At 43.3% G+C, this 13,760-nt stretch overlaps 1 protein-coding gene across 1 annotated transcript in view; it reads right to left on the bottom strand.

Moving 5' to 3' along the window:
• Positions 1-13,760, bottom strand: part of GNB5 (G protein subunit beta 5) — a 49,738-nt gene that overhangs the window by 20,287 nt on the left and 15,691 nt on the right. The window contains exons 3-5 of the mRNA XM_042988835.1: positions 12,958-12,999; positions 10,662-10,738; positions 4,333-4,465 (exon numbers count right to left, since the gene is read on the bottom strand). Coding sequence (XP_042844769.1) covers positions 4,333-4,465; positions 10,662-10,738; positions 12,958-12,999 — 252 coding nt within the window. The remainder of the gene's footprint in view (positions 1-4,332; positions 4,466-10,661; positions 10,739-12,957; positions 13,000-13,760) is intronic.

Here is a 13,760-nt window from a genome sequence, read left to right as displayed (position 1 = left end):
GTTGGGAGGTTTTTGATAACTGATTCAATTTCTTCGCTGCTTATGGGTCTGTTCAAGCTTTCTATTCCCTCCTGATTGAGTTTTGGAAGTGTGTGGGTGTTTAGGAATTTGTCCATTTCTTCCAGGTTGTCCAGATTGTTGACATATAATTTTTCATAGTATTCCCTGATAACTTCTTGTATCTCTGAGGGATTGGTTGTAATAATTCCATTTTCATTCATGATTTTATCTATTTGGGTCATCTCCCTTTTCTTTTTGAGAAGCCTGGCTAGAGGTTTATCAATTTTGTTTATTTTTTCAAAAAACCCACTCTTGGTTTCGTTGATCTGCTCTACAGTTTTTTTTAGATTCTATATTGTTTATTTCTGCTCTGATCTTTATTATTTCTCTTCTTCTGCTGGGTTTAGGCTGCCTTTGCTGTTCTGCTTCTATTTCCTTTAGGTGTGCTATTAGATTTTGTATTTGGGGTTTTTCTTGTTTCTTGAGATAGGCCCGGATTGCAATGTTTTTTCCTCTCAGGACTGTCTTCGCTGCATCCCAAAGCATTTGAATTGTTGTATTTTCATTTTTGTTTGTTTCCATATATTTTTAAATTTCTTCTCTAATTGCCTGGTTGACGCACTCATTCTTTAGTAGGGTGTTCTTTAACCTCCATGCTTTTGGAGGTTTTCCAGACTTTTTCTTGTGGTTGTTTACAAGCTTCACAGCATTGTGGTCTGAAAGTGTGCATGGTATGATCTCAATTCTTGTATACTTATGAAGGGCTGTTTTGTGACCCAGTATGTGATCTATCTTGGAGAATGTTCCATATGCACTCGAGAAGAAAGTATATTCTGTTGCTTTGGGATGCAGAGTTCTAAATCTATCTGTCAAGTCCATCTGATCCAATGTATCATTCAGGGCTCTTGTTTCTTTATTTACCGTGTGTCTAGATGATCTATCCATTTCTGTAAGTGGAGTGTTAAAGTCCCCTGCAATGACCACATTCTTATCAATAAGGTTGCTTATGTTTGTGAGTAATTGTTTTATATATATGGGGGCTCCTGTATTCGGCGCATAGACATTTATAATTGTTAGCTCTTCCTGATGGATAGACCCTGTGATTATTACATAATGCCCTTCTTCATCTCTTGTTACAGCCTTTAATTTAAAGTCTAGTTTGTCTGATATAAATATGGCTATTCCAGCTTTCTTTTGACTTCCAGTGGCATGATAAATAGTTCTCCATCCCCTCACTCTCAATCGGAAGGTGTCCTCAGGTCTAAAATGAGTCTCTTGTAGACAGCAAATAGATGGGTCTTGTTTTTTTTATCCATTCTGATACCCTATGTCTTTTGGTTGGCGCATTTAGTCCATTTACATTCAGTGTTATTATAGAAAGACATGGGTTTAGAGTCATTGTGATGTCTGTAGGTTTCATGCTTGTAGTGATGTCTCTGGTACTTTGTGTCACAGGATCCCCCTTAGGATCTCTTGTAGGGCTGGTTTAGTGGTGACGAATTCCTTCAGTTTTTGTTTGTTTGGGAAGATCTTTATCTCTCCTTCTATTCTAAATGACAGACTTGCGGGATAAAGGATTCTCAGCTGCATATTTTTTCTGTTCATCACATTGAAGATCTCCTGCCATTCCTTTCTGGCCTGCCAAGTTTCAATAGAGAGATCGGTCACGAGTCTTATAGGTCTCCCTTTATATGTTAGAGCACGTTTATCTCTAGCTGCTTTCAGAATTTTCTCTTTATCCTTGTATTTTGCCAGTTTCACTATGATATGTCGTGCAGAAGATCGATTCAAGTACGTCTGAAGGGAGTTCTCTGTGCCTCTTGGATTTCAATGCCTTTTTCCTTCCCTAGATCAGGGAAGTTCTCAGCTATTATTTCTTCAAGTACACCTTCAGCACCTTTCTCTCTCTCTTCCTCCTCTGGAATACCAATTATGCGTAGATTATTTCTCTTTAGTGCATCACTTAGTTCTCTAATTTTCCCCTTATACCTCTGGATTTTTTTATCTTTTTCTCAGCTTCCTCTTTTTCCATAATTTTATCTTCTAGTTCACCTATTCTCTCCTCTGCCTCTTCAATCCGAGCCGTGGTTGCTTCCAATTTATTTTGCAGCTCGTTTATAGCATTTTTTAGCTCCTCCTGACTGTTCCTTAGTCCCTTGATCTCTGTAGCAATAGATTCTCTGCTGTCCTCTATACTGTTTTCAAGCCCAGCGATTAATTTTATGACTATTATTCTAAATTCACTTTCTGTTATATTGTTTAAATCCTTTTTGATCAGTTCGTTAGTTGTTGTTATTTCCTGGAGGTTTTTTTGAGGGGAATTCTTCCGTTTTGTCATTTTGGATAGTCCCTGGAGTGGTGCGGACCTGCAGGGCACTTCCCCTGTGCTGTCTTGATTAACTTGCGTTGGTGGGCGGGGCCGCAGTCAGACCTGATGTCTGCCCCCAGCCCACCACTGGGGCCACAGTCATACTGGTGCGTGCCTTCTCTTCCCCTTTCCTAGGGGCGGGATTCACTGTGAGGTGGCGTGGCCCATCTGGGCTACTTGCACACTGACAGGCTTGTGGTGCTGGGGATCTGGCCTATTAGCTGGGGTGGATCGGCAAGGTGCACAGCGGCGGGAGGGGCAGGCTCAGCTTGCTTTTCCTTCGGAGATCCGCTTCAGGAGGGGCCCTGCGGCACCAGGAGGGAGTCAGACCCGCTGGAAGGATGGATCCGCAGAAGCACAGCTTTGGGTGTTTGCGCGGTGCAAGCAAGTTCCCTGGCAGGAACTGGTTCCCTTTGGGATTTTGGCTGGGGGATGGGTGAGGGAGGTGGCGCTGGCGAGCGCCTTTGTTCCCCGCCAAGCTGAGCTCTGTCATCCAGGGCTCAACAACTCTCCCTCCCCTTGTCCTCCAGCCTCCCGCTCTCTGAGCAGAGCTGTTAGCTTATAACCTTCCAGATGTCAAGTCCTGCTTGCTGTCGGAACACACTCCATCCAGCCCCTCCGCTTTTGCCAGCCAGACTTGAGGGCTCTGCTTGGCCGGCGGACCGCTCCTCCGCCCCGGCTCCCTCCCACCAGTCTGTGGAGCACGGCACCACCTCGCTGCCCTTCCTACCCTCTTCCGTGGGCCTCTCATCTGCGCTTGGCTCCGTTCTGCTAGTCTTCTGGCGGTTTTCTGGGTTATTTAGGCAGGTGTAGGTGGAATCTAAGTGGTCAGCGGGACGCGGTGAGCCCAGCGTCCTCCTACGCTGCCATCTTCCCAACCGCCAAATCTCCCTAGCACCATTTGTTGAAGAGACTGTCTTTTCCCCCATTGTATATTCTTACCTGCTTTGCTGTAGATGAATTGACCATAAAAGTGTGGATGGATTTTTGGACTCTATTCTGTTCCATCGACCTATGCATCTATTTTTGTGCCAGCACCATACTGTTTTGATTACTACAGCTTTGTAGTATATCTTGAAATCTAGGATTTTGATACCTCCAGTTTTGTTCTTCTTTCTCAAGATTTCTTTGGCTATTTGGTGTCTTTTGTGGTTCCATATAAGTTTTAGGATTGTTCTAGTTCTCTCAAAAATGTTCTTGGTATTTTAATAGATTGTATTAAATCTGTAGATTGCTTTTGGTAGAATGGATATTTTAACAATATTGGGTCTAGAGAATGGAATATGTTTCCATTTATTTGTGTCATCTTCAGTTTTTTCATCAATGTTTTATAGTTTTCAGAGTACAGAGCTTTCACCTCCTTGGTGAAGTTATTCCTAGGTATTTTATTCTTTTCGATGTAATTGTAAATGAAATGGTTTTCTTTATTTTTAAGTTTATTTATATATTTTGAGAGAGTGCGCATGAGTGAAGGAGGGGGCAGAGAGGGAGAGAAAGACAGAATCCCAAACAGTCTCCACACTCGGTGCCGAGACCTATGCGTGGCTCAATCCCACCACCCTGGGATCACAACCTGAGCCAAAATCAAGAGTTGGATGCTTAACTGACTGAGCCACCCAGGCGTCCTTCAAAAAACAGACTCTTAATGCAGAGAACAAACTGGCGGTTGCCAGAGGGGAGGGAGGTAGTGAGGGATGGGGTGAAATAAAGGGGATTAAGAGCACATTTATCATAATGAGCAATGGGAAATGCATAGAACTGATGAATTGCTATATTGTACATCTGAAATATAACACTGTATGTTAATTATACTTGAACAAGATGATAATAATAATAACAGTAACAATAACAGTAATAATGATAGAGGACACTGGAAAGCTTCCTCTCCTTGCCACTCCTTCTTAGTCCTCTGCCACTTCCCCTGCTCTCCAGCAGGCTGCCCTACCACATGGCCGTTTACTTACTTGCATGTCTGAGTTGGTGAAGCTGCAGGCAGACAGGTAGTTGGTATGCATAGCGACTGACTTCTTTTTGGCAGCCATGTTTTCATTTTTGTCAAATGTCAGTGGATACACAGAACACTTATTATCCAAACCACTAGCATGGAAAGAAAGAAGTGTCAAATGCTAATATAAGGCAATAGAATACATGTATACATTCTCATGCACATGCACTTTTTCAAAATGTTTCCCTTTGGCAGCATCATATATTGTAAACTTTCCCCCAACTTTTATTTGGAAGATTTTCAAATGTACAGTAAAATTGAAAGAAAAATAGGACATTGAACACCCAGATCCCCTGACTTATGTTTAGTAACTTTGGTTTTGCCATATTTGTAGGAGAAAATTCTGAACCATTTGAAGGGAAGTGCAGACGTGACATATTACATCTAAATACTTCAATTTGCAAATATACATTTTCTATAAAACAGAACATTCTCCTAGGTGGCCACTAAATCATTATCACATTTAGAAAACTAACACAAATTCCCTAACACCGTGCAAGAGGTCATCTGTATTCAATCTTCCCCAATTGCCCCCAAGATCCAGGGCCCAAGCAAGGTTCAGATATTGCACTGTTTTTTGTATCTTTTTAAGATCCTTTAATTTAATTTTTTAAATGTTTATTTTTGAGAGAGAGAGAGGGAGACAGAGCACAAGCAGGGGAGAGGCAGAGAGAGATGGAGATAGAATTGGAAGCAGGCTCAGGCTCTGAGCTGTCAGCACAGAGCCCAATGCGGGATTTGAACTCATGAGCTGTGAGATTATGACCTGAGCCAAAGTTGGACGCTTAACCTAATGAGCCACCCAGGCACCCCTAAGATCTTTTAATTTAGAACAGACCCTCTACCTCTTTTTTGTTGTTGTTCATGACAAGAGATCTTAGGCCAAGTGTTTTGTTTTTTTTTTTTTAATTTTTTTTAACGTTTATTTATTTTTGAGACAGAGAGAGACAGAGCATGAATGGGGGAGGGTCAGAGAGAGGGAGACACAGAATCTGAAACAGGCTTCAGGCTCTGAGCTGTCAGCACAGAGCCCGACGCGGGGCTCGAACCCACGGACCGCGAGATCATGACCTGAGCCGAAGTCGGCCGCTTAACTGACTGAGCCACCCAGGTGCCCCAGGCCAAGTGTTTTATAGAATGTCACATACAATCTGGACTTGTCACATTGTTTCTTTGCTTTTTTCAAAATTTATTGAGAGAGACAGCTTAAGCGGGGGGAAGGGCAGAGAGAGGGGGACAGAGTACCCAAAGTGGGCTCTGTGCTGACAGGCTGACAGCAGTGAGCCTGATGTGGGGCTCCAACTCACAAACTGCAAGATCATGACCTGAGCTGAAGGCGGACACTCAAGTGACTGAGCCATCCAGGTGCTCTCCATTGTTTCTTAATGGCTATTTTCAAGTATAACTTTTGTTTGGCAATAATAGTATAAAGGTGACATTGTGTACTTCTTTCTTACTGCTTCACTTCAGAGGTTTGTGATGCCTCTTGTCTTAAAATTGGTGATGCCAACTTTGATGACTTGGTCAAAGCATTATATCTTTCCATGGTAAATGTGACTTGTTTATAATTAGTAATAGTTTGGGTTTGACGCTTCAAGACCATGTGAATATCCTGCTTTCCAACAACCTTTCATGCAAAGGCTTCAGCAAGACTATGCTTGTTTGAATCAAATATTACTTTAGGGGTACAAAAGGGTGACCTCCTGATTTGATCATCCCTAAGAAATGGATTCCTTTTTCTCTTCAACTCTGTTATAATCCATTACTATCACTATTCCATGTGATGCTCAAATTGTCCCAAATTTGGACAGTGGGGGCCCCTTCAAGCAGCTCCTGTTTCCTTTTGATAGGACTCCATTGGTCCTTGAATATTTCCTTGCTTTCTGGAACAAGAAAATCCCCAGGCTCTAAAGAGGCCTTCCTTTCCTGTCCCAGACCTAAATCAGCCTTACTCCAAGGAGCCTTGCTTCCTTTTAGTGGGGAACGATGTTTAGGAGCTCTCTTCTGAGGCCCTGGGGATGCTAGGGTGTCCCTTAACCTTTCCAGCTGCTCAAAGCGGCAGGTGTGGACTTGGGAAGTCTATTACCAGTAATTCATAAGCTTGTGGGTAAGAATGATTTGCAGTTAGGCTGTGCCATTGAACCAGCATGCTGTGGACCATGGGCTTCCCCAGACCTCAGGGTGGAAGGCTTTCTCCCATGCCGAGGCTTCAGAGTAGTTTCTGTAGCTCTGTTGGGATACTTATTATTTTGAATTATTTGCACTATGAGAAGCAGAGAAGCTTGCAGTGTGATGCATCTGATGTTGAATCTCTGGTTTAGTATCTAACTCATTTTGTAATCTTGCTTATGTTTGTTAAGGTTCTCTGAGCCTTAGTTTCCTCAACTATAAAATGGAGTGGATGCCACCCACCTTTTACAAGGGGCTGTTGTAAAGAAGCATAAAGAGTTCAGAATGGCTCTAGACATAGGATAGAGGCTCAGTAAGTGGTCATAATTGTTATCTTTATATTCTACTTGGCTGGAGGCAGGCACTATGTTTGTTTATTTATTTATTTTGAGAGAGAGAGAGAGAACATGTGGGCAGAGAGAGGGAGAATCCCAAGCAGGCTCTGCATTGTCAGCACAGAGCCCGAGGTCCAGCTCGATCCCAAGAACCGCGAGATCATAATCTCCGCTGAAATCAAGAGTGGGACGTTTAACCGACTGAGCCACCCAGGTGCCCCTATCCTATTCATCTTTAAATTCCCCAGGACACTCAGTCCAGTGCCTTGTGAACAGGTGTTCATATCAAGTGTACAATTCCTGAGTGAAGTCTTCTTGGGGATCTGGTTTTCAAATAAAAAAAAAAAACTTACATATAAATAAAATCAATTAACACATTTTTTTTTTTGAGAAGAGGATTGTGTCAATACTGTTAGAGTTTAGCTTTTAAGTTTGGAAGCAACTAAGAAATAGACCCACAAGTCAGGCAGATGGAGATAAAAATATCCCCATTATTCCCTAAAAAAAAATTGAGAATGTGGCAGAGATGTGGGTCTGTGTGATCACGGAGTTACAGGGGTGTCACAAAGCCACAGTCGAGAAACATCTCATTAGATCATCACTAGAAAGGCAAGTTAATCACGGTGGCTCTTGGCAGTTCTAAGGAAGGTCTGAGCGAGGGAGATGGTGCTTTTGTCTACGATGGGGATTCAGTCTCTCAGTTTCATTTTTAATGCTCTCTCCTCATCCAGTGGACCCCATATTTTACATATTTGTTAATATTTCACCAATAGTTACACCTTGAACTACTTCCACTTCTGTTTCATAACAAGGTGCGAGGCAGCCAGTGCAGGTGCTGACCAGCTACCATATGCCAGGGCTGGGAAACAGATGTGACTGAGATTAAGGCACCAGCCATCCCTCCTCTCTGAGCTTTTTCTCTCTGCCACGCTGTCACCACAAATGTGTCCACCTGGGCCTTGTAAAATTGTTCTCTTCCCTGCCTGCCCCTCATCCTCATGGACATGTTCCCACTGGGTTCTATTTAGTGAGGGTTCAAATAAGACATATCCGAGAGAATCATTTTCTAAATTACTGTGAAAGACCTTGTTCACTATGTTATTATATCCATTGCATATTGCAGAAGGATCTACCCAACATATTCTTTTTGTAATGCAGAACCAGACAGCTAGTATCTCAGTGTCAAATACTGAGAAATCATGTAACTCACCCAACTCTATGTATCTGCTAACATCAATGCCCAGTTAGAAACATATTACTCCAGGGTTTTTTAAAATGCAGAATATTTATTATTCCTAATGAGAAAGAACTGATCTTACCTAATGAGAGGTTGGCTTTTGCCTTCAGCTACTGGGAGGTCATCTCTGAGTCCCAGGAATGGCTTGTCTGACGGGAGCAGTTCTGGCCAATAGTCTTAACAGTGTGATTTCTGGTGGGGGCTTTAGGAGATGCACTATGACTTCCAATCTCTGTAAGTTCTGACCTCCTCTGGAGGAACTAGAAACTGAAGGTATTAGTCTAAACCTCGAGGACACACTGGAGACTGAGGGTCAGCCACATGGGGAGTATGTGATTGAGCCCCAGTAAAAACTCTGGACACCAGAGGCTCAGAGGAGTTTCCCTGGCTGATAATACTCTGCGTATCATCACACATGGTGGCCAGGAGGAGGTGATGCCATCTGTGACTCCACAGGGAGGGGACACCTGGAAGTTCCAGGTTTGGACCCCTCCTGGACTCTGCCCTATGCACCTCTTTCTTTGGCTCTAATTTGTATCCTTTCATTGTGAGCCTAAGTATAGCACTTCCCAGAGTTCTGTGATTGTTCTAGAAAATTTTCAAACCTGAGAATGGTTGTGGGGACTCTCAAATTTGTGGCTGGTATCTGAAGGGACAGAAGTCTTGTGGGGACTGTGCCTTCTAACTGTCCAGCTGGCTGAACTCCTTTGTACTTACCTGATAGTTTGTGTGTGTGTGTGTGTGTGTATGTGTGTGTGTGTGTATGCATACACATATATAATGTTTTATATATATAGCATATAAATTTTTTATATATATGACATATATAAATACCTACACACACACACACACACACACACACACACACATATATATAAATCACATATGTATGTGTGTGTCTTTTATTGTGCTTACCTCAAACCATTTCAAGAAGTAAATGGAAATGAATTTTATATAAATATTACCATTCAGTTATAAGATGGAAATACAACTTACTCTTGAATTATTTAAATAATTAGAAAATATGTAATACGTGTGTGTGACCATGGGTTCCAAAGGCACACAGGGTCTTGGCAAATGGAGAGTTAATGGAAAGATGCCCCCAAACAGCCACCCAAAGGGAGGGACATTGGGGATGAGCACTGGTGTGACCCTGGCTGGAGAATGCTCCAAACTTTTTGTTTCAAGGCCAAGGATTTTCACTTTTGAAATAAAACTATTTTCTCCTGATTATAAAAATAACATACACTTATTTTTAAAACTTGAAAATAGAGAAAACTATTTAAAAAAAACCCATAGTCCTATCATCCACAAAGAACTGCTACTGGATTTTCTGGTATAGTTCATCACAGACATGTGATTGACTCTTTCCTAACATGGCTGGGCTCCTACTGTAGAAATACTTTGAATGGTTCCAGAACCGTTTAACACAGGGAAAGGGAATTGGGTTGGTTGCAGTCCTCAGGGCCAACTCTGTTAAACTGAGCTCCAGGAGAATAGGGAATAAAACAGTCTTCCTAGCCACCTGGATGCTCTTTTTTTTTTTTTTTTAAGTTTATTTATTTATTTTGAGAGAAAACCAGTGCGGAAGAGGCAGAGAGAGAGGGGGACAGAGGATCTGAAGCGGGCTCTGTGCTGACAGCAGTGAGCCCAATGTGCGGCTCAAACTCATGAGCCATGAGATCATGACCTGAGCTGAAGTTGAACGCTCAACCAACTAAGCCACCCAGGCTTCCTGAATGCTCTTTTCACTTACTATAATTAAGAAGTTTTCTTTTTGATGGTTGTATAAAATATTTTCTTCAATTCATGTACCACAATTCACTTAACAATTTCCTTTGATGGACATACTGTTCTTCCCTACTTGACGCTATTTTTGCTTTATTTTAAATAACACTACAATAAATATTATCACTCATGTGGCTTTTCTATATTATGGATCATTCCTTTCAAACAAAGTTCTTAGATGTGGCATCATTAGGATCAAAGATTACAAATTCTTGTTTTTTGGTTTTTAAAAATTTTTTTTAATGTTTATTTATTTTTGAGAGAGAGACAGAGTGCAAGCAGGGGAAGGGCAGAGAAAGAGGGAGACATAGAGTCCAAAGCAGGCTCCAGGCTCTGAGCTGTCAGCACAGAGCCCAATGCGGGGCTCCAACTCGTGAACTGTGAGATCATGACCTAAGCTGAAGTCAGACGGTCAACCAACTGAGCCACCCAGGTGCCCCAAAGGTTATAAATTTTTCAAGGCTTCTTTCATATTACCAACAAGTTTTCCAAAATGTCTACACCAATTTCCAGTCCCTACCAACAGCATTTGAGAGTAGAGGCGGGCAGGTTTGAAACTTAAATGACTGTCAGTCTGTAGTGAAAATAATTATGAAAGAGATTTTTATAGTTTCTTTTTTGATAAAGTTCAGGGAGGAAGTTAACACATTACTTAACCAGTAAATAACAAAAACAAGTTTTTGTGTGTTTGTTTTTGCCCATCGAACGGTGTTTTATGGCTAACAGGACATCTGAAAAGCTGCTATGGCCCCTACTCACCCGCATGCAATGGCGCATCCTGATGGGGCATATGCACAAGCCATCACCCACGTGCAGGGCATAGTGACCGCGTGCTCCTGAAACACAGTACGCAAGGTTCATAGAAGGAACGAGCAGTGTTTCTACATACATGTATTAACCTTTAGTTTTCACAAAATGAAATGATTCAGGTTCCTGCTCAATTCCATTACAGCTTCAAAGAGCAGTGATGTGAGGTGACGATCAGCTGGAGACTGACAAAGAGACTCAGCTCCCCCATAATCAGCTGAACAGTATGTTGTATATTTGGAAAGCTAAAAATCTCAACCAGCAAAACAATACTCTTAATGTTTTACTTACTTCTTAATGGTGTACTTCCCTCGTTCTTGTGAATGAATATTGGAGCTCATTTTCTTTGAAAGGTCAGTCTGAATTTCACTGCAGTTATATTCTTCAACCTATTTACTCAAATTCCCCCTATTTTCAAAATCTATTCTTAAATGATTCAACATGTATGTATATGTGTCTCCTTGTGAGTGTACGACAGCCGCTGGGCCCTGTGGGGCCTGAAACCATTCCTGGAAAGGTGTGAGTGGGGGCAGGTGTGCACAGGGTGATGCTGAGTTGTGCTCACAGATAACACAGAACCCGTAACATGGAAGCTATGAGAACAAGATGTAGCAGTTCCTGCTCCTGGCTCCTGCATTCTCCTGCATGTAGACAGGCAAACAAGAAAGCCACAATTCAAAACCTTCTGAATTTGTGGTCTTATTTCCATGACAGACATAGGCCCTGGTCCTGGTTCCAACACCAGCAAGACGTGCGGCCTCATGTAGCCCTGCCATTTGTCCTCCCTCAGTCTCTCCCCATCTGTGAAGGGAGAGGATGGGACTAGATGATTCCTAAAGTACATGTGAGTGCTGGTCTTCTTTCCTGTTTGATCCCGTGTGATTTTGTGGGGGAAACATGGGCCCTGACACTGCCCATGAAAATTCTGTCACTTGAAATCTATAACCTTAAAAAAATTTTTTTAATGTTTATTTTTGAGAAAGAGAGACAGAGAGAGAGAGACAGAGCAAAGCAGGAGAAGGGTAGAGAGAGAGGGAGATAAGGAATCCAAAGCAGGCTCCAGGCTCCAGCCGTCAGCACAGAGCCCAAAGCAGGGCTTGAACCCATGAACTGTGACATTGTGACCTGAACTGAAGTCAGATGCTTAACCAACTGAGCCACCCAGGTGCCCCAGAATCTACAGCCTTTTAAACGCCAAGAATAATCTGTGCAAATGGTCGTTTTAGGCACAAGGCACCCCAGGCCTCCTTCTTTACAAGTAAAGAAGAACTATGGTCTCTGATGGGGGGGGGGGCCACAGAGGCAACACCATGCCCCTTAGAAACCAGGCAGTGTGTGCTCAATGACATTCTAAGGCTTAAACAGAAATAACAAAAACCCACACACTCCTGAAGATGCTAAGGCATGCTGGGAGAAATAGAAGCTTCCGTGGAGGGAGGTGCTGGACAGGAAAGCCCTTTGCAAACTCTTAAGTTGCCATTTTTACTATTTCCCAGGGGCCTGACCATTAGGGACTCTGCTCCAAAAGATGGTTCTGGGCCCCCCCTTGATCAGGTTGTACAGCAACTGCCTACCACAACAGCTACTAAACACATTCAATAGTGCAGAATTCAGATGCTGTTCAGTTTTAGGCAGATCTAGATCTCTGTGTTTTACATAGTGAAAAAGAAGACTTTCTTTATAAGTAAATAACAGAATCAATAGTCATTACTGTAAATGGCAACATGATACAGGCTTGTAAGCACACCGACACATTGATTTTGGCCTTTCTCTTAAGAGTCTAAATTCAGAGCCGAGCATGCCCAGGCCGGACAGAGGATAGTCAGTTCAACCCCCTGCAGCCACATCTTCCCTGCCCACTGCCTGCTCATGTCCACAGTGGAATGGAGTCTGGTCAAAGACATAGAGGGGAGAGAAACCTAGGGATTTGGGAACCTCCTACCATCCCTCAGAAGAAAAACAATACATGCCTGTGTGAATGTGACAAGTTTTCCAAGCCAGGCCCTTTCCCGTTTTAGTGCTAGCACCCTGTCTGGTGGCTCTCCATGCTCCAGCCTCAATGAGGGGAGGAATGGATTTTGCTGTGGGCTGCTGAGCTGTCCGAATACAGATGGGCTTTTGTGGGGTTTCCATCCCCAGAAAGGCACCCGAGAAGAAGGATGACTGTGACTGGGGGTGTCTGGAGGGGATGAGGACCCAGGGCTGTGGTTCTGAGGTGCTGCTCAACATGCCAGTGACAACACCTTACCTTGTTAGTAGTGAAGGAATCCCACACGATCACCTTCCCATCCTGGAAGGAAAAGAGTAAATAGCTCAGGAGTTGTCAGCCAGTCCTTACAGGGAAGTACTGAGAATTGTTCATAAAAGCTGTGTCTGGCGGGACAGTGTGCAGGAGAAAGCCAGAGTGAGTATCTGGGTAATCAAGATCTATCCTTGAACAAAAGGGGAGCGAATATGGGGCTCAACTGTCCAGCCTGATTAAAGGCTCAGTTCTCAACGTTATACTCCTTGTACAGATACAAAGACAAAAGCAATGCTCGGAGACTTCTGTTATACTATTTAGAAACCAAGCACAAACTGTTGGTACATGGCCATCACGCACCATACCCTGTCAGAAAGCGATACAGGCGTAAGACAAACCTGAAACGACCTCTAGGTACCTGACAGGCAATGAATGGACTCTTGCTTTCTCCCTCACCACCTCCACTAGCCATCCTGGCTCCTGTGTGCTGTGCTCCCTGTAGGGACGGGTCAGAGCCCCACCCTCATTCCTGACCCACTTCTCGGAGCTGCGCTGGCCTGAGATCAGTGTAACGTTGCCACTCTGACATGTTGCACCTATGCTGAGAACAAGTCCATCATGGTGGGGATCCCCTGTGGGCAGCTGTTCTGCAAAGAGAGCACTCCCTGTCAGGGTGTGTTCTGGGCTGGGGCCAAGTTCACTGTCACCACTGCTGCAGCCCACACTGGGGCTGTGGGGAGTCACCACTAGGTCATCTATTTGTCATACAAACCCACTGGGGATAGACCACATAAGCCCTGGTCCCTACA

The sequence above is a fragment of the Panthera tigris genome, chromosome B3, assembly GCF_018350195.1.
Source record: "Panthera tigris isolate Pti1 chromosome B3, P.tigris_Pti1_mat1.1, whole genome shotgun sequence".
Lineage (NCBI taxonomy): Eukaryota > Metazoa > Chordata > Mammalia > Carnivora > Felidae > Panthera > Panthera tigris.
Note: the sequence above shows the minus strand (reverse complement) of the source record. Positions and strands in the feature narration are given on the sequence as shown.